General features: G+C 44.7%; 1 protein-coding gene and 1 long non-coding RNA gene across 5 annotated transcripts in view; one reads left to right on the top strand and one right to left on the bottom strand.

The window, feature by feature from the left end:
• Positions 1-16,273, bottom strand: part of LOC146058967 (uncharacterized) — a 58,828-nt gene extending 42,555 nt beyond the window's left edge. For 2 of the 3 annotated variants that reach the window (XR_014470066.1, XR_014470067.1), the window contains exons 1-2: positions 16,197-16,273; positions 7,369-7,442 (exon numbers count right to left, since the gene is read on the bottom strand). This is a non-coding gene — a long non-coding RNA (uncharacterized LOC146058967). Of the gene's footprint in view, positions 1-7,368; positions 7,443-8,278; positions 8,388-16,196 lie in introns of those variants that run through there. The other variant, XR_014470065.1, reaches the window with a different exon arrangement.
• The window catches only part of C2H1orf94 (chromosome 2 C1orf94 homolog), a 198,355-nt gene continuing 192,378 nt past the window's right edge, over positions 16,260-22,236 (top strand). For both annotated transcript variants that reach the window (XM_083171145.1, XM_083171146.1), the window contains exon 1: positions 16,260-16,603. In XM_083171145.1, coding sequence (XP_083027271.1) covers positions 16,365-16,603 — 239 coding nt within the window. In that variant the 5' untranslated portion in view covers positions 16,260-16,364. The remainder of the gene's footprint in view (positions 16,604-22,236) is intronic.

Here is a 22,236-nt window from a genome sequence, read left to right as displayed (position 1 = left end):
AAATGGGGCAGGCGCTGACATCATGTGATGTGATCCACCCAGTGGTGTAACTTGAAATGGTACTTGTTTCCTAGCACGGCCACACCGATTTACATCGGGGTGGTCGTGTCGGAAAAATCGGGTCGATCGCATCGCATGCGATTTGGTCGCATGCGATGCGATCGACGCGACCGACCCGATTTTCGACCCGATTTTTTGATTGAATGAAATGTAAATCGGGTCCCTGGGACCCGATTTTACATTGGATTCAATGTAAAATATTCCCTAGACCCCCAAATTTAACGACGTAAACCCCACCCCACGATAGACGCCAACCCAAAGCGTGGCGAGCGCAGCGAGCCCGCGAGGGGCGTCGGTGCGCGTCCTCCGACCTTTTCATTCCCCTACTATCCACGTCGGCGTGGAGTTGAGAATAGAATAGTGTGGCGAGCGCAGCGAGCCACCGAGCCCGAAGCGTGGCGAGCGCAGCAAGCCCCGCGAGGGGACGCGGATACCTTCACAGTTATACGCGTCCCCTCGCGGGCTTCCCAGGTGTCCATGGCGACGCGACACTATTCTATTCTCAACTCCACACCGACGTGGATAGTAGGGGAATGAAAAGGTCGGAGGACACGCACCGCCGCCCCTCACGGGCTCGCTGCGCTCGCCACGCTTCGGGTTGGCGTCTATCGTGGGGTGACGACGGGGACATCTATAATGTGAAATGGGTCATATTGGCCCATTTCACATTTTTCACATTTTTTTAAAGGTGAGATGGACTTAATCAAGTCCATCTCATCTTGTGCCATTATAATGGCACAAGACCGACGCGATCCTCACGATTTCAATGTTAATGGCATCGGCAAAATGGACCTGATTTCAAAGGAAATCGGGGTGGGGTTGAAAGAAACTCCAGCGCACGGCACTCCAGTAAATTTTCAAATAGGGGTGAGCTTTATTTCAACGTTTTGGGGTGATATACACCCCGTCGTCAGGTGAACAGCATAAAAAAAATAGTTTTTTTTTATGCTGTTCACCTGACGACGGGGTGTATATCACCCTGAAACGTTGTAATAAAGCTCACCCCTATTTGAAAATTTCCTGGAGTGCCGTGCGCTGGAGTTTCTCTCAACCCCACACCCACTGACTATATATATATATATATATATACACACTGCCGACACACACATAGTATACATACACACACTGCTGACACACATAGGATTTATACATACTACCGACTGAGCGGCTTTCCCCCAGCCCGGCGCCGACGGAGGGGGAGGATGGCTTTGCATAGCACAGTGCTATGCAAAGTCGTCCTCAAAGCCGCTCATCAGTTGGTATAACCAGCGGATGAAAGACTTTCCGGTGATGTTTCGGGAGCGCGCGGCAGCGCTCACCGCTCATTGCCGGGGCATACATACTGGCCGACTTTGAGCTGAAAGCTGCTCAAACGTGCTGTTTTGAGCGACTTTCAGGTCAAAGTCGCCCAGTGTGTATGGGCCTTTACAGTAATGCAAATGTTGAGAAATATTTAGTGTATTGAGTAGTTGAGTTGAAATAAATATAAGAATATCTGGTACTTGTTTCCTATCTGGGCGCCCAGGTTTTCTACGTACGGCACCGTAATGAAATCGGATCGCATCGCATCGTACACATACACGATATTGAACGATGCGATGCGATGCGATCCGATTCGATTTCCCATAGGAAACAATGTGAAATGGCTCAATTTAGCCAAATTATCATAGGAACAATAGTAAATGGGCCAAAAACACCCCTGAACATTGAAATGTCCCCCCAAAAGTAGTTGACGCCACCCCGCCATCAACGTGAACCCGAAGCGTGGCGAGCGGCGGCGGTACGCGTCCTCCGACCTTTTCATGCCCTACTATCCACTAGGGCGTGGAGTGAGAATAGAATAGTGTGGCGAGCGCAGCGAGCCACCGAGCCCGAAGCGTGGCGAGCGCAGCGAGCCCCGCGAGGGGACGCGGATACCTTCACAGTTATACGCGTCCCCTCGCGGGCTTCCCAGGTGTCCATGGCGACGCGGACACCTGGGAAGCCCGCAAAGGGACGCGTTTACCTGTGAAGGTATCCGCGTCCCCTCGCGGGGCTCGCTGCGCTCGCCACGCTTTGGGCTCGGTGGCTCGCTGCGCTCGCCACACTATTCTATTCTAACTCCACGCCCTAGTGGATAGTAGGGCATGAAAAGGTCGGAGGACGCATACCGCCGCCCCTCGCGGGCTCGCTGCGCTCGCCACGCTTCGGGTTCACGTTGATGGCGGGGTGGCGTCAACTACTTTTGGGGGGACATTTCAATGTTCAGGGGTGTTTTTGGCCCATTTACTATTGTTCCTATGATAATTTGGCTAAATTGAGCCATTTAACATTGTTTCCTATGGGAAATCGAATCGGATCGCATCGCATCGCATCGTTCAATATCGTGTATGTGTACGATGCGATGCGATCAGATTTCTCTACGGAGAATAGCATGGTGCGCAATTAACTTAGCGGGCGCCCAGATAGGAAACAAGTACCGAATATCTTTTACTAAAATCTTGTCTTGTCCCATTGTCTGTGCCTGGTTGTGTCTGGTGTGGGAAGCTGCTGTTGCCAAAGGAAGAAGTGAACAAATTGATCCACAATTAGGAACTAAAAGTGTTCATGGAAAAATTTCTAAAAATGGCCTTACATGGGCGGCACCAAATCATATCTTGGAGGAACCAACAACAAAATAGCTGAGATCAATACATCACTACCTATTGTGGAAGCTGTTTGTTTTAAAATGTTTGGAAGTCTATTGGTACCCTGACCTTTAAGCTGCTGTGATAAGCTGCAAACCTCCACATTTTAAATAATAACCCACCTTTCCCCACCGCGACTGAACACGGACCCCAAAATGTCCATGAAGTAGACAAACAACCATAATCCCACAAATATTCCCAGCCCTCACGGTGGAGCCCAGAAACACTATATAAATTATTACACCACATATACCACCAGCTCTTGTCCCTTTAGCAGATGTGCATTTACAGGGATGGGTACTCTGATCACTGATGTGGTTTTGTGTGGGAGGCAGGAGTGGAATGGTTCCAGTACTCTGAGTTGGGTCACATCTTAAAAAAACTGGTTGACAGGCAGTCTCACATGTGCCTCCTGAGACTCTTACCTGTGAGGTCTATTGTCAATCCCCCCCTGTCCGTGACAGAGAAAACTAACTTGCAGCACCATACCATCTGTATCTTCACCTCACAGTTTGTACTAATGATTTTCAATGCTTCAGAACATTTCTGAAAGGTCCTAGTTTCTTTTTTTTCCTTTTTTTTTTACAGTTATAAGTAACTATGTAGATTTAAATATATATATTGTGACTTATTGTGAATGCTGTATCTTTATGCAATGCGCAGTTTCTTCTACATTAAATTCTTAAAGCAATGTAGAAGTGTGGCTGCACTGAAAATTGTACAGAAATGACAAAACAGTGTCAGAATGAAGGGAAATAAAGCAATTTGTTATCATCTGCTGTCAAATCCTACTTTCAATGCTGAATATTCTGGACGTTTGTGCAACACAGTATATACATATTTCAAAGGAAATCGGGGTGGGGTTGAAAGAAACTCCAGCGCACGGCACTCCAGTAAATTTTCAAATAGGGGTGAGCTTTATTTCAACGTTTTGGGGTGATATACACCCCGTCGTCAGGTGAACAGCATAAAAAAAATAGTTTTTTTTTATGCTGTTCACCTGACGACGGGGTGTATATCACCCTGAAACGTTGTAATAAAGCTCACCCCTATTTGAAAATTTCCTGGAGTGCCGTGCGCTGGAGTTTCTCTCAACCCCACACCCACTGACTATATATATATATATATATATATACACACTGCCGACACACACATAGTATACATACACACACTGCTGACACACATAGGATTTATACATACTACCGACTGAGCGGCTTTCCCCCAGCCCGGCGCCGACGGAGGGGGAGGATGGCTTTGCATAGCACAGTGCTATGCAAAGTCGTCCTCAAAGCCGCTCATCAGTTGGTATAACCAGCGGATGAAAGACTTTCCGGTGATGTTTCGGGAGCGCGCGGCAGCGCTCACCGCTCATTGCCGGGGCATACATACTGGCCGACTTTGAGCTGAAAGCTGCTCAAACGTGCTGTTTTGAGCGACTTTCAGGTCAAAGTCGCCCAGTGTGTATGGGCCTTTACAGTAATGCAAATGTTGAGAAATATTTAGTGTATTGAGTAGTTGAGTTGAAATAAATCTAAGAATATCTGGTACTTGTTTCCTATCTGGGCGCCCAGGTTTTCTACGTACGGCACCGTAATGAAATCGGATCGCATCGCATCGTACACATACACGATATTGAACGATGCGATGCGATGCGATCCGATTCGATTTCCCATAGGAAACAATGTGAAATGGCTCAATTTAGCCAAATTATCATAGGAACAATAGTAAATGGGCCAAAAACACCCCTGAACATTGAAATGTCCCCCCAAAAGTAGTTGACGCCACCCCGCCATCAACGTGAACCCGAAGCGTGGCGAGCGGCGGCGGTACGCGTCCTCCGACCTTTTCATGCCCTACTATCCACTAGGGCGTGGAGTGAGAATAGAATAGTGTGGCGAGCGCAGCGAGCCACCGAGCCCGAAGCGTGGCGAGCGCAGCGAGCCCCGCGAGGGGACGCGGATACCTTCACAGTTATACGCGTCCCCTCGCGGGCTTCCCAGGTGTCCATGGCGACGCGGACACCTGGGAAGCCCGCAAAGGGACGCGTTTACCTGTGAAGGTATCCGCGTCCCCTCGCGGGGCTCGCTGCGCTCGCCACGCTTCGGGCTCGGTGGCTCGCTGCGCTCGCCACACTATTCTATTCTAACTCCACGCCCTAGTGGATAGTAGGGCATGAAAAGGTCGGAGGACGCATACCGCCGCCCCTCGCGGGCTCGCTGCGCTCGCCACGCTTCGGGTTCACGTTGATGGCGGGGTGGCGTCAACTACTTTTGGGGGGACATTTCAATGTTCAGGGGTGTTTTTGGCCCATTTACTATTGTTCCTATGATAATTTGGCTAAATTGAGCCATTTAACATTGTTTCCTATGGGAAATCGAATCGGATCGCATCGCATCGCATCGTTCAATATCGTGTATGTGTACGATGCGATGCGATCAGATTTCTCTACGGAGAATAGCATGGTGCGCAATTAACTTAGCGGGCGCCCAGATAGGAAACAAGTACCGAATATCTTTTACTAAAATCTTGTCTTGTCCCATTGTCTGTGCCTGGTTGTGTCTGGTGTGGGAAGCTGCTGTTGCCAAAGGAAGAAGTGAACAAATTGATCCACAATTAGGAACTAAAAGTGTTCATGGAAAAATTTCTAAAAATGGCCTTACATGGGCGGCACCAAATCATATCTTGGAGGAACCAACAACAAAATAGCTGAGATCAATACATCACTACCTATTGTGGAAGCTGTTTGTTTTAAAATGTTTGGAAGTCTATTGGTACCCTGACCTTTAAGCTGCTGTGATAAGCTGCAAACCTCCACATTTTAAATAATAACCCACCTTTCCCCACCGCGACTGAACACGGACCCCAAAATGTCCATGAAGTAGACAAACAACCATAATCCCACAAATATTCCCAGCCCTCACGGTGGAGCCCAGAAACACTATATAAATTATTACACCACATATACCACCAGCTCTTGTCCCTTTAGCAGATGTGCATTTACAGGGATGGGTACTCTGATCACTGATGTGGTTTTGTGTGGGAGGCAGGAGTGGAATGGTTCCAGTACTCTGAGTTGGGTCACATCTTAAAAAAACTGGTTGACAGGCAGTCTCACATGTGCCTCCTGAGACTCTTACCTGTGAGGTCTATTGTCAATCCCCCCCTGTCCGTGACAGAGAAAACTAACTTGCAGCACCATACCATCTGTATCTTCACCTCACAGTTTGTACTAATGATTTTCAATGCTTCAGAACATTTCTGAAAGGTCCTAGTTTCTTTTTTTGACTTTTTTTTTTACAGTTATAAGTAACTATGTAGATTTAAATATATATATTGTGACTTATTGTGAATGCTGTATCTTTATGCAATGCGCAGTTTCTTCTACATTAAATTCTTAAAGCAATGTAGAAGTGTGGCTGCACTGAAAATTGTACAGAAATGACAAAACAGTGTCAGAATGAAGGGAAATAAAGCAATTTGTTATCATCTGCTGTCAAATCCTACTTTCAATGCTGAATATTCTGGACGTTTGTGCAACACAGTATATACATACCATATGAATATGTTTGCTTAGAATATTTCAGTTATTATATTGAGAATGAACAAGTTTCTATAAATCTGCATTTATAAACATAATATGGAAAAGACAAGGAACATCTGATAGAAGGAAAACCATATTTTGCTACGCAATTTACAACTCCATAATTTACATTGTCTTTGTTAGGTAATCATGATGTTGTTCATGCACAAGCACGTTCATTATTGAGAACAATTAAAGCCTGCGATGATAAAACATACTACAGTATATAACTTAACCCGTGTTTCTGACTATTGCCCATGTATTTTTTTTTTAAATAATAAACCTGATTCAGAGGAGGACGCATGGGATACATATGATATCCATCGATGGGGATGCTGGCGGTCAAAATACAGACTCCACTTTTCTGATACAGAGAATCCCAAAAGGGACTCTGTGTGTACCCTAATCCTCTTCCCCTACCTACCTAACCCTAACCCTCCTTTGTGACAGCCAGATCCTAACACCCCCCCCCCCCCCCTGTCTGATTCTTACCCTCCCTGCTAGTGCCTACAGGTTATTACCCTGTTTCCCACCCCCCTGAATCTAACCCCCTCACCCTTGTAAGTGCCTAAACCTAACCCTCCCTCCCCGCAGCCTAACCCTAATTCCTCTCACTAATGTCTAAACCTAACCACTCCTTCCCTTACCAGAAGCTAGCCTGTCCTGCATACTTTACAGACGTCTGTATTTCATTTTGAACAGCCAGGATATTTTTGTGGGTGCCTTGGGACCTGCCAGGCCCTAGGCAGGCACCTAGGTTACCTTGTGGAAATCCGATTCTGGCCAGCAACCTGACCTCCAGGATGCTGACCACATCCCTGACATGTGGCAGCATCTGTTACATGTTGGCTGTCTGTGACTTTATACAAATAAAGAAATACTGTAGTAAAGAAATACTGTCGGGAGCACCCTAATAACAATGCTATCTTGAAAGAGCATTATCCAGGCTTCACATAAATTTCCGACCCCTGCACAGACTGAGCTCAGATCTGAGCCTTTAGGTCAGCCATGTGTGTCTGATTAGTGTGTGGGAAAAAAAAGTTAGAAAAAGGTAATACTTACCTACACCCGGGGACCGGTGACATGGTGAGTACAGTTGGTCATCTGGTAGGTCTGCTGTGCTTCTGCATTGACCCCTGAGCAGTAATACAAAATGGAAACAAAATGGAAACTGTAAAGGCACTTTTCAGAGAAAAACACACACACGCACACAGAGGAGTTAAGAATTAGCACTTATCTGCCACTGAAATTATATACTAGTTTTTTTTGTATAATTAGCTATTAACTATAAGACTATTAACTAACCCTGATGAAGCACCAGTGTGATTCAATGTAGGTTACAGCACCTGCACACAAGGGCGTAACTACTATAGGTGCAAGGGGTACAGCTGCTATGGGGCCCAGAGCTGAAGGGGGCCCATCTTTGCTGTCTAACTAATATGTTTTACATACATTTATCACCACCAGTTGCTTAATTGGGGGCCCTTACAAACTTTTGCTATGGGGCCTACGAATATCTAGTTACGCCTCTGCCTGCACATATGTACCTAATTTGTAGTCTCCTTTCCTAGAGAAGCCGAGAGAGGAGACACTGCAGTGCACCTAAGGGAGCAGGGCAAAATGGTTGCATCATTAGACCTCACCCCCAACATAGGGACACACTGGCAATTCGTGGATCCACACTGAGGGGGCTCTGCTAAGTGACGCAATCCAGTCATTTAGCTCTGTTAACTTCTGTGGCTTCCGCGATTGCCATTGAGTAACATACATTCCAACCCTTCACTAGGAAGCAGGCAGTATGTAGGAGAGCTGCCTCTTCTACCAGGGCTGCAGGGGGACTACTCCAAAAATCGCTAGCCTCTGCCAGCATCCAGGATGGTAGGCACGTATGTACTAGTGTAACAAACACTTAAACAATATGGATGTAACTTTCTACACTACAAAAATAAAAAAACAATGATTTTTTGCTTACCGCATGTCATTTACTTAAAACTAGGAGCATGAGGAGTGGACAGTGACATAGGTCAGCTCAGCAGTCATCAGCACCCAGTATGAGCACAAATCCCTCTGGAGGTCCTGTGTGAAATGGCACCCAAATCACTTATATAGTATTACAAACATGTCAGTTCCGATACCTGTAAGATGACATTTTGCCTAGTTCCAGAATCCGAGTAAGACCAGAAAACCCGTGCTGGCACTCACATTGGAGGTTATTTGGTGCGTAAATTTCCGAATTATTTCGGATCGGACCGCATGCCACGCTGTGGGGACATTGTACGAAGAAACGCCCCCCCCCGTCCCCGTCCCCCGCATTCGGACGGACTCACACTTTAAGAAGAGGGTGTGTTTACGGACGACATCCAAACCTTGCGTGTGCGGTGGACACACACATATTCTGCACGGTCTTACAGCGTCTGTACGGTCTTACAGCGTCAGAACGGACGAGAAACTGCCCATACGCACCAATGCGGTGTATTAACGCAAAACTCATGACTATTATCTGAACTGGCATGTGCCAAATAAAAAAATTGGCATTATTAATTATACAGAGGGAGCAGCCTATGGTGTCATGGCATAATGCCATGACACCACAGGCTGCTCCCCCGTACAATAATAATTATGACACCACAGGCTGCTCCCCCTGTATAATATAAAAGTAATGCCATGACACCACAGGCTGCTCCTTCTGTATAATAATAATAATAATAATAATAATAAAAATGCAATGACACCACAGGCTGCTCCCCCTGTATAATAATTTGTGTCATGGCATTACTATTGTTATATTATACAGCGAGAGCAGCCTGTGGTGTTATTGCATTATTATTATACAGAGGGAGCAGCCTGTGGTGTCATGGCATTACTATTATTATATTATACAGTAGGAGCAGCCTGTGGCGTCATTGCATTATTATTATACAGAGGGAGCAGCCTGTGGTGTCTTGGCATTACTTTTATATTATACAGGGGGAGCAGCCTGTGGAGCAGCCTAGGGTGTCATGGCATAATGCCATGACACCACAGCCTGCTCCCCTGTACAATAATAATTATGACACCACAGGCTGCTCCTTCTGTATTTACTAAGGGAGAGCAGACTGTGGAACGAACATTTACCACAAACGGGACAAATAAGCCAGATCTCATTGTGGATTTCACGCCGAAGGAAATAATACTGAGGCTAAGCAAACTCAAAACAAATAAGTCACCAGGGCCAGATGGGATTCATCCGAGGGTATTAATGGAATTAAGGGATGAACTAGCTACCCCACTACATTATATCTTTAGCAAGTCACTATCGTCAGGTATAGTACCAAAAGATTGGAGAATAGCAGAGGTAGTGCCAATATTCAAAAAAGGAAAAAAGGAAGATCCCGCTAATTACAGACCCGTTAGTTTAACATCAATTGTGGGTAAACTATTTGAAGGATTTTTAAGGGATGGTATCCAGGAATATTTAGATCATCACCGTCTACTCAGTACTAACCAACATGGGTTCGTGAAAAATCGTTCATGCCAAACTAATCTACTAGGGTTCTATGAAGAGGTTAGCAAAAACCTCGATAATGGAAATGCTGTAGATGTGATTTTCCTAGATTTCGCTAAAGCATTTGATACTGTCCCACACAAGAGATTGATTAATAAAATGGAGAACATAGGATTGGGTGAAAATATCTGCAGATGTGTAGGGAATTGGCTATGTAATAGAGAACAAAGAGTGGTTGTGAATGGTGCCGTATCAGATATGATACCGGTACTAAGTGGAGTGCCCCAGGGTTCGGTTTTGGGGCCCATTTTGTTTAACATTTTTATTAACGATATTGGGATAGGGTTACTCAGCAATGTATCCATCTTTGCGGACGATACAAAACTTAGCAAAGTCATCAAAAATGGAAGATGAGGTTCAATGTAGATAAATGTAAGGTTATGCACCTTGGGAGACACAACCAGTGTGCAAGTTACAGCCTTAGCGGAGAGGAACTGGGTAATTCCATACTTGAAAAGGATCTAGGAGTCCAAATAGACAGCAATCTAGGATGTAGTGCCCATTGTAATGTAGCTACAAAAAAGGCCAACAAAATTCTGGCATGTATTAAGAGGGGAATGGAAACTAGGGACTCAAGGGTAATTATGCCACTATATAAAGCATTGGTGAGACCTCACCTAAAGTACGGAGTACAGTTCTGGGCCCCACACTATAAAAAGGACATCATAGAATTAGAAAAAGTCCAAAGGCGAGCAACAAAGCTTATTAGGGGAATGGAGAATTTAAGCTACGGGGAGAGATTAAGCAATTTGGGACTATTTACATTAGAAAAGAGACGTTTAAGGGGGGACATGCTCAACATGTACAAGTATATCAAGGGCCAAAATAAGGAACTGTCACACACCCTATTTTCTACTAGAAAGGAATCTAGGACGCGAGGGCATGAGTATAGATTAGAAGAAAAAAGATTTCATTCAGCTAGTAGAAAGAATTTCTTTACGGTCAGAACAGTCAAACTCTGGAACTCTCTTCCCAGAGAGGTGGTAACGGCTGGCTCATTAAATGCGTTCAAGGCAAAGTTGGACAAACATTTACTGGAGAAAAACATCCATGGGTACAAATAAGAAATATAATTTGTCTGTAAAATACCAGAACCTACCAAATCAGCAATGGATATCTATACCAAGTTGAACTAGATGGACGCAAGTCTTTTTTCAGCCTTACCTACTATGTAACTATGTAACTATGTATCATAATAATAATAATAATAATAATAATAATAATAATACAATGACACCATAGACTGCTCCTGCTGTATAATATAATAATAGTAATGCCATGACACCACAGGCTGCTCCCTCTGTATAATAATAATGCAATGACACCACAGGCTGCTCCTGCTGTATAATATAATAATAGTAATGCCATGACACAAAATTATTATACAGGGGGAGCAGCCTGTGGCCTCATTGCATTATTATTATTATACAGAGGGAGCAGCCTGTGGTGTCATGGCATTACTTTTATATTATACAGGGGGAGCAGCCTGTGGTGTCATGGCATTATTATTATTATACAGAGGGAACAGCCTGTGGTGTCATGGCATAATGCCATGACACCACAGGCTGCTCCCCCTGTACAATAATAATTATGACACCACAGGCTGCTCCCCCTGTATAATATAAAAGTAATGCCATGACATTATATTATTATTATTATTATACAGAAATATTGTTTTTTTGTTGTGAGTTTTTATGCTCACTTTCAGTGTTTTTTCTCCTGTCCTGCTGCTGCTGCAGGTCCCAGCATTTCACTTCTGCTTAATTCTGCTGCAGTGCAGCCTGTCCTGCTGCGGCACCCCGAATCTTCAATCATGATTGCGGCCTGCCTTCCTTCATCTGCAGACGCGTGGGTGGGAGACGTCATCGTCATGACGTCCACACCCAGCGTCTGCCACGGTGAATAGAGGGAACAGGCAGCCGGGCCCTCCTCCACGTAGCCGTGGAGGCCAGCGGCCATGTTCCTGTGGCCGCAGAGATCTTTTAATAGACTACAGGAACATGGCCGCCGGCAGTGCAAGAAAAAAAAACGGTAAGGCGGCCGCGGATACGGCCGCGGCCCGCAGCACACATGCCAGAGCAGCCTGGGGGGCAGATGGCACCTTGCCTCCCGGCCCAGCCCACCCCTGAGTATAAGCATTTGGACACAAGAATAGTCTAACCTACATAAGTATAGCCCATGATGGTCTCAGGTTAATTACTCCACCATTAGTTGGAACTTATTCTTGTTACAATCTCTTGACATAGCTAATGCATGAACCGACAAATTACTGCGCCGAGAACTGGAGAAAACACTTGCCATGTTTGCTGTACTGTAACACTGTGCACTTACTGAGGAAGCTGTCAGTTAACAGTAAAATAGTTAGAGTTTTAGAAGGGTCTTTTCAAGAATCAAAAAATTTACTTTTACTTGTAAGTAACCGAACCTGCTTCACAAAAAGGTCACCAGGAAGGAACATGGAAATGATGATTATACAATTTCACAGCAATCTCACAGCAGTGAATAGCCTGCCGGTTCCGAGCGGCAAAATTGCATATGATACATCAAGGCCCTTATTCAGATCTGATCATAGTACAAATTTGTTCTCAAAATGAGCAAAACCATGTGCACTGCAGGTGGTGCAGATGTAACGTGTTTATAGCCGATAGACTAACAATTGATGATTATTGTGGACATACACTGTGCAATTATTGGCCCGATCAGGATGATAATTGCGGTGTGTGGCCACCTGCCATCTTTACCAAGATACTAATACCAGGTGCCCACTGCAGATCCATACCTCCCAACTGTCACGATTTTAGAGGGACAGTCCCGATTTTCGGGTCCTGTCCCTCTGTCCCACCCGCGGCAGGCATTGTCCCGCTGCGGGGGGGTGGCAGTTGGGAGACCCCCCAATCTAGTAGAATAGACGCATTTTCATAGCGTCTATTCTCGTATGAAAATGAGGTCGCGGCTAATTAGCATAAGCCACGCCCTCATTTGCATACACCCCGCCCCCTTTTCGGAGTGTCCCTATTTCTTCAAGCCAAAAGTTGGGAGGTATGCAGATCTATTACAAATTTTGGACACTAGCAAATACAGAGCACATACATCCACATATATACATAACAACAAACCTCCAGAAAGCTTCTAAGCAAGTGTTAATAACAGCTGTGTTTATGATGTTGCTTTTCTAGGTTTCTAACTATTATATGTGTTTAACTAGCTGTTAATATGCATTAACTACTTGCCTGATGTGGTTGCATCTAGGCATGAGTGATTTTATGTTCCAAGAGAACCGTCCCCCCCCCCCGCCCAACGTACCTGATCTGAGGCGCATCCAAGCAGCTCGCTTCCATTCCGCCATTTTTTCAAAAACTAGGCACTCTATGTAAGTCCTGGCTTCCAGCACCATTTTCATTCCGCAGTTGACTTCAGACAGCACTTACGTGTCCATGCAGTGCCGAGTGAGGGCTACGAGGGGGCTGGGGGGGGGAGGGGGGAGGGCATTTTTATTATAAGGAGGCATTTATCATTATAATATTAAGGCATTATTGGGGCTACTACTATGGGGAACTATGGGGCACACTACAAAGGGGAAAGTGCTATGGAGCTATCTATTAATATTGGGGAATCTAGGAATGGGGGCATTACTAAAGGGGTACTGCTACTATGGGGGCAATACTAATGGGCTACTATATGGGGACTGCTATTTTTATTAATTTAAATCAAATAAAGAAAAAGTTTGTTTTTTTAACTGCAGGACTGTACAATTCCCAGTGGTGCTTCATGTGTGCAGTAAAATTCCAGTGGCGCTGCATGTGTGCAGTATAATTCCAGGTGTGCCCTATGTGTGAAGTATAATTCCAGGGATGCTGCATTTGTCGTATATCATTCCATGGGTGCCGCTATGTGTCATGTATAATTCCAGGGATGGCCCATATGTGCCGTATTAATCCAGGGGTGCAGCCATGTTTGCTATATTATTCTATGTGGGAGCGACATACTGTAAGTGTGTCATATCATTTATGGGGTGCTGCTAAATCAGCCATATAATTCCAGGGGTGCTGCCCTTTTTTTTAATTAAATAAAAAAAAGTGGGTTTTTTTTGTACGGCAGGGGTACCATAATGTGTGCAGTTTAATTACAGGGGTGCACCATGTGTGCCGTACAATTCCAGGGGTGCTGCTATCTGTGCCATACAATTCCAGGGGTTCCACCATCTTTGCTGTATAATTCCAGGGGTTCCACCATCTCTGCCATATAAATCCAGGGGTGCCGCCATGTATGTTGTATCAGGTCAGAGGTGCCACCAGTATATTGCATCAGGTCAGGTCATGAACTATGCTGTATAATTCTAAGTGTGCCCCATGTGTGCCGTATAAGTCCAAGGGTGCTTCCATGCATAACGTATAATTCCAGGGGTGCAACCATGTGTGGTGTGTATTTCCAGGAGTGTTGAAACAGTTCAAGTCCAGTGTTTGTGCCGCCCACTTGTGTTGCTTTGCATAGCCCTCCAGCTACCTCGGTGCAGCCTATTGGCCTAAAAACAATATTGTGAGGTGTGAGGTGTTCAGAAAAGACTGGAAATGAGTTGAAATTAATGTTATTACGATCAATAATCATGTAGGAACAAAAAAGCACCCAATTTCTGTGATTTTATCTGTTTTTATGTTTTGTATTGTTTTTTAAATAACCAGATCCAAAGCCGAAACCAAAACACAATGCCCAATGCACGCCCCTAGTTGCAGCAGATGCGACCAGAAGCACTGGCTGGGCGGCCACTAGAAAATCATCTTTATCAGCTGCAAATCTCAGAGTGCCCTCCCAGACGCTCTGATTCCTAGTCTTTCACCCAGTGCCCGTCCTGCTGTCAATCGCTGCTGATTGGGCAGCATGGCAGCACCCTCCACCCAGTGGCTGCAGTGTTTTCCTGATCCTGGGGAAATGTAACAGAAGTCACCAGCGGTGGTTGCAGTTCCTGGTTCTGCAATGTTAACCACAGGAGAGATTGCTTAGATAATTTAAAAATAAAGTTGGTGGAGGATTTGGCAGCACTGTAGCCGTCATCCTGGTTGACTTAGTAAACTGTAAAGCTGGCACCTCACTGAGTCCCAGAAAAGCCACCCCAGGGAATACTCCCCCCCCAATGCTGTATCCCCTCACACCAAATATGCACATGGGCAGGGCAGCAACATCGGTACATGGTGCGAACGCACAGTGGAACGATTGGATTAGAATCATCCCTTGTGTGTAAAAGGCTCCCTGTGTCACTCAGAGCTAAGGCTTCACACACTCCTCCTTAGTCTGCCCCCAGACACCATTTGCTAGTTTTTCACGAGTCTGTGGGTGGGCATAGAAGAAGCGTGAGGCCGTATGCTGAGTCCAGAGTGATGCATGGTGCCTGATACGGGTGTGGTATGGGGTTCCGACAGTCGGGATCCTGACAATCATTAGCCCGACGTCGGGATCCCGACTGCCCAGACTCAGACAGCATGGCGAGCACAAAGAAGCCCCAATTCTCCCTCTATGGGGGTCGTGGACCCCCACAAGGGAAAATAGCGGGTGGCCGTCGGGCACCCAGCTGTCGGCATTTTGACAGTCGGGATCCCGACGTCGGGTAAATGACTGTCGGGATCCCCACTGTCGGGAACTCGTCCGGCACCCCCTGATACACACAGTGCTATTAATTTACATGGGAACCAGGCAGTACACATATTAGATACATCATAGCATGTATGTGCGAAGTGGTTCCCCCCTGCACTATGGGCCTGAATTAGATCTGCTCGTGAGTGTTCGGAGGCTAGTGAGCAGGTAGCATGTGCCCCTAGCCCCAGTTCATGGCTGCGAATGTGTTCGCAGCCGTGCGCACAGGGGAAAATCATTCAACTTCAAATTATTTTTCCCCTGCTCACAGTGCTGAGCGAGCCTGGACTCACTCTGCGCTGGAAAGGCCATGGAGAGAAGGAGGTTGTGTTTTCTGAAACACCCAGAAAATGCTGGCAGTATGCCCCCAAATGGCCACCCGCCGTCAATCAATTAGCGAGCGGCTTGCTCACACAGAGGGCTAGTGCATGCGCATTGCGGACCTGCGCAAGCACGGTTCTTCCGATTATCAGACAGGCTTCAAATTTGCAGCCCATCTAAAAAATCTGAATCGGGCCCTATGTTAGAAATGTGTTAAATTGATTGATAGTTAGAAAAGTGATGAACATTGCTGAATCTGTTACTAAACTATCGCTAGTGAAATTACTCCTGCATAGTAATGGTCACGTTAAAAAATATTAACATTTCTAAAATTAGCTTTTTGTTTTGTATATTTTATAATGTATTTCTTATATGGATTGTATCATCATGCTTTACTCACCGGTGCCCTGTGCTACTCTGCAAGCCACTGTTTTTTTCAGCTGTCAGTCATGCAACAGTCCTGCACCTGCCCAGGTGCCCCTAACTGCTGGAGGAAAACTGTCAGTGAGGATAGGGCCCAGGACAGGGATGAGTTGCTGACGTTGGGATTTTATTGACTTTTGCCAAGATGCTTTCATCTGAATCTGTACCAAAAGAGGCTGCAGGCTTTCCCAAACACATTCCACCTCTTGGCCCTTACCCCAGACGTGTCTGGACACACCCGGCCACGCCTGAAGACAGTTTTGACAAAGTGTGTTGTGACATATTAAAACGGGTGCAGAGGATTGATAAAGAAGTGAAAAATGAAAATAAGCCATTTCAAGTAGACAAAATACAGACTGAGGCAGATAACTCAACAGAAAGAAGGTAGGGATGTATATGTGTGTGTATGTATCATATATATATATATATATGTCTAGTGTCCATGAATCTCCAAAACACTGCCATCTGCTGGCCAAGAGTTAAACGACATCTCTTTTTCACACATCTATCTATCTATCTATCTATCTATCTATCTATCTATCTATCTATCTATCTATCTATCTATCTATCTATATATATATATATATATACATATATATATATATATATATATATATATATATATATATATATATATATATATATACTGGGCCCCCTGTATTTGTATTTACTAGAGTGTGTTGTCACAGGCCAGTGCGGTGGTACATCTGTATCTCTCTCTCTCTCTCTATATATATCTATATAGATAGCACTTACCCCCCACACACTCCTGGTGAAGGATCCAGACCAGCACACAAACGTAGGTGAAGAAAGAAAAGTTTTTATTCCATGCTGTGCAGTAACAGTGACAGCTTACTTGGCCCGACGGCCGTTTCCACTGCACTCAGGCAGTCTTCGACCCCTGACGAAGACTGCCTGAGTGCAGTGGAAACGGCCGTCGGGCCAAGTAAGCTGTCACTGTTACTGCACAGCATGGAATAAAAACTTTTCTTTCTTCACCTACGTTTGTGTGCTGGTCTGGATCCTTCACCAGGAGTGTGTGGGGGGTAAGTGCTTTCTATGTTATATCCTATGGACCTTGCACCAACTATCAAGTACCTTTTGTGGAAGTGCCGCCCTGAACAACCTTCTTATCTATATAGATATATATACATATAATTTATTTATTAACAGTTTCTTATATAGCGCAGCAGAGTCCATTGCGCTTTACAATAGTAGACAGTGATAAAACAAACTGGGTAACAACAGACAGACTTGGAGGTATGAGGGCCCTGCTGCAAGCTTACAATCTATAGGATATAAAGATATATAGAGAGAGATATACACACATATATATGAAGTAAGATACACATTTAAAAAAAAAGTGGAATAAATGTAGAAAAGAATGGTACTTCATCATCTTTGCAGCCACCGCTTACGCCAGTTACGTTAGTCGCTATGTGGATCGTAATTGTCCGCTCGCTACGCTTCATGCTCAGTGGCTCGCTCCGTTACGCTTGCCACAACTTTATTAAATTTATTAGATGGTGGCGTGGACACAGGAGGGTGGCGTGGACCATAAAAATAACCCTCGTGGCTTGTCGTATGCTAGAAAGTTCCATAGCGTAAGCAGTGGCAGCAAAGATGAGAAAGTACCAAAATAACAGTTGCTAAGATGTTACGGATTATTTTGGCGAATGCATTTAACAGTATATTTTTCACTGTATCATTGACACTAGCTATGGTAAATTTTATGAGCTCTTGAAGATTTAATTTGTAGTGTAGCGAGATATAATTATAGATGTAACAGTTATTTCTGCAACAAAGGCTATTTGATGAGCTATGTTACTGGGAATCAATTTAAGCCACAAGAAGCAATACAAGTTGCTGAGGGCTACATCTACTTCCTGCATTTATCAGTACAGTACCATAAAGTATCTTCCTTCCAAAAAGTATTTAACTGTATTACAATGCATTATGAACTGTCATATATAATTCAGCTTTTACTATCTGGTTTGTATGGCTCAGATTCAGGGCTGTGACCATACCTCCCAACTGTCACGATTTCCGCGGGAACGTCCCGATATTCGGGGACGTTCCCGCGTCCCGCCCGGGGCCGCCATTGTCCCGTGGTGGGGGGGACAGTTGGGAGCCCCCCCAGCTTGCCGAATAGATGCGCACAGCATCTATTCAGCGCCGACGATCGGCGAAAACGGGGCGTGGCCGGAGTTCGCGTCACCCCGTGAGGCCACGCCCCCTTTTCTAGAGGCCACGAAAAAGTTGGGAGGTATGGCTTTGACTACCATAGGTGCAGGGAGGGCAGTTGAGAGGACAGAGCTGAGAGGACCCCACCTTCCCTGTCAAAGTAACATGTGCTATATATATACATTTTTCACCATTGGGTAGTACAGACAATAAAAGTGTGAAAGCGTGTGTGAGGTGATGACATCATGCCACATTGTAGCGTGTTGAGTGTCACGCGTGCATCCATCAAAGCAGTGGCGGAACTACCGTGGATGCAGGGGGTGCAGCTGCTATGGGGCCCAGCAGCTGGGGGGGCCCCGTGGACAGCAAGCAGTCCCCTGCACCCTCGTTAGCTTCATTCGTTTATTATAGAGCCGCTGGTGGGGGTTGCGCCGTGGGGAAGGAGCCAGGCGGGGGTAGCGGCGCGCCATGCTGCGCCGTGAAGTAGGAGCCAGGCAAGGGGAAGCAGCGTGTTGAAGGAGCCGGGCCGAGCCGGGCGGGATTGGCGCTGTGAGTGTGCACTGTTGCAGAAGGAGCCGGGCCGGAAAAGGGGGGGAGTGGAGAAGCCGAACAGGGAGAGAAGTGATGCACAGTGCACGGAGCCTGCTGGTGTCCACCCGGCGCCCTCCATCCTGCCTCAGACTGGCCATCCACCCCCGGTATGCTTAACATCATATACTGTAAACTATACCAGTAATCTGACTGCATACTGTGTTTCAAATAGCCAGCAATCCCCCGACAAGCGGGTTATATTTATGGATTAAGAACAGAGTGACTTCAAGTGATTGCCTCAATTTCACAATCACTAGGAACACCCATTTATGCACAACCCTTTCGTAGCAATGGATGGAATACCTACATTTTATGATTGATATTTATATTTCCTTATGTGTATGCCAAATATTGACATGATTTTTAGAAATATTGTTTTTAGATGTGAACAATAAATGTACCATTGATTTTAGCCAAACATTCATCTTTATCTTAATACCCTACAGATATACCAGATATTACAGATCCAAATACTATTATCTATATTTATAAATTTAATTTCAGATCTACTTTTATATTTTTTATATTCTATTAATTTTCACTATTTTTCATACTTCTTGTAAGATAACAGATGCCACTCACTTAGGAGTACAGTTAAGGGCAGAGCGCAGCACAAACCAAAAACCATAATCTGTGTTTATGTGTTTCTTTTTTTTATGTGTTTATCAGGCTGTGACTATTGGCATAGCTGGTAATGGGCATTACGGGGGGCTGCATAATGTGTGGGGCCTTTCGGTGTGTCGCACAATGTGTAAGGGTATTACAGTGTGTTGCATATTGTGTAATGGCCATTGCGGTGTGTTGCATAATGTGTAAGAGTATTATGGTGTGCCGCATATTGTGTAAGGGTATTGCAGTGTTTCGCATAATGTGTAAGGGTAATATGGTGTGTAGCATATTCTGAAAGGGGCATTTCAGTGTGTCGCATAATGTGTAATGGGCATTGCCAGGGGGGCCCCATTATAAATTTTGCTATGGGGCCCACAAAGTTCTAGTTACGCCTCTGCATCAAAGTACACCTTTCTGGCCACCCGCCCTGGCCAAACCTACTGATATGAATAACTAAATGGACTGCAGATGGACACTCTTGCACCAGTTTTCTTTTTCCTTGAGGCTACATTAATGTCAGCCACTCTCCACAGAGGTTTATGTTATTGAACTGCAGAATATATCATTTGGCAACAGGCATAGAATTTATAGAGTTTTATGTGTATAAAAGGAGAAAATCTACACATATTTCAAGTTTTATTCCTAATTTAAATATTTGTGGTCTCTCTAAATTATGCTGGTACATACAGCACCAATCATACTGAATATATAGTGTTAATCCTGCATGGTGTTGTGCCAAAACCACATTATGTACATTACATTACCTTGCTTCACTCAAGAGATATTCATAAAAAAAATATATAAAATGTTTCCCTGTACTGTAGATTGTCAACTTTTACTTTCCAAAAATAAACAGAAAATCAATGTGCGCTCCAGGAGCTGCAATGTGTAGTATCACAAGTGTGTCACCTGTCAAACCAACAAGAAATGCACAAACAAAGAAGAGTATCATATCATCTACTGTATGTATATGTATATATATATATATATATATATATATATATATATATATATATATATATATATATATATATATATATATAGCAGGTGCCTGGAGAAAGGGTGGCACTTACTAGGACTTAAAGAAAGTTATATCCAGGTGTGAAACACCTCTTAGTATATCAACATTTCAGTTTCTATTCAAACTTTCGTCAGCATACAAAACATACAGTATAGTGTGCATACATACAGTACATTTATAGTCCACCAGTGACGTTCACCTCCTGCTGTAAAGACCCCTGTGGAAGGCAATGACATCATCACCAGCACCGCGTGGGCAGTGAGTCAGGCGTCATTCACCAAAACAACATCAGCAGAATTACAGTCAGCAGGGAGAGGTTACAATGGAACAGTTTGTAATGCTGATCATTCCTGAGGGGATGTATAAATACAAATACAAATAATTAACTATGCACAATTGTGTGTCTGGCCAAGGATTATTAAATTATGCCACACAGTAGTGCAACTTTATTCACATTATATCATGCAATGGTGTCCCTTTTTCACGTTACATCACACAATTGTACCACTTTACTTTAAATGCATTACTCCTCACATTACTCACATTATACCCTTAGAAAAAACTCCAGAAAAAATATTGTATTTTAAGCACCTCCATGGCCACACTGCAACCCAGCACAAAGCAATGTGTGCTGGGCAGAGGAGAAGAGCTGCAGCTGCTGCTGTCACTTAAGTGGAGGGGGCCCGGGGCCCCCACTGGGCCCTTCCATCAGACTTTGGCCTGGTTAATTTGTACCCCCTACCCCTTTCTCTCAGCACCCCTGATAATACCACACAGTAATGCCCCTTACACATGACACACATTATTAATGTCCTTAGAACCATAATGCCCCTTACACATTATGCCAACCTTTATTAATGCCCTTCATACACATAATGACACACATAATGCCCCTTACACATATGTTGTACATTATTAATGCCCTTATACACATGACACACATAATGCCCATTACACATATGTCGCACATTATTAATGCATTTATACATTACACACATAATGCCCCTTATACATATGCCGAACACTATTGCACAACCAACCCACCCGCAGACAGCACTCGCACAGCCGCTAACACTGTGACCTCTGCCTCTGCTTGGATACAGATGTTTCCTCATACATCTTGACGCAATAGGCCATGCAGCTCCTGGCCAGTTCTAATGTTGGGTGCCTGGCCAGTTCTAATGTTGGGTGCCTTTTTTGCTGAAAATTCGTCTTATTTGCATTGTTATGACCAGCACACACAAGGAGCTTCCAATGATTAAAATGATATGTGGCATGCCTATATTCTGTGTGCGACTGGCTGTACCTGCATACGGAATGCTATGTTACAGTGATTTCCGTGAATACACTATTTCATATGCAGATACAGCCTCACTCACACACATAATATAGGCATGCTGCATATCATTTTAATCAGCAGAAGCTGCTGGTGCCCCTAGGCATTCCAAATGCCCTAGGCATTTGCCTAGTTTGCCTATGCCTAAGGCCGGCTCTGATCATAAAGGGCTGGTACTGTAGGGGTTATATTTGATTAAAGCTTGACTTAACAACTTTTCTTACATTGTCCTTGGTTGAGTAAACCTACACCGGTCTTAGGTAACTGCGCCCTTTT

The sequence above is a fragment of the Crinia signifera genome, chromosome 2 (genome assembly GCF_055691185.1).
Source record: "Crinia signifera chromosome 2, ASM5569118v1, whole genome shotgun sequence".
In the NCBI taxonomy this organism is placed as follows: domain Eukaryota; kingdom Metazoa; phylum Chordata; class Amphibia; order Anura; family Myobatrachidae; genus Crinia; species Crinia signifera.
The sequence above is the reverse complement of the archived record's forward strand: the minus strand, read 5'-3'. Positions and strand labels throughout refer to the sequence as shown.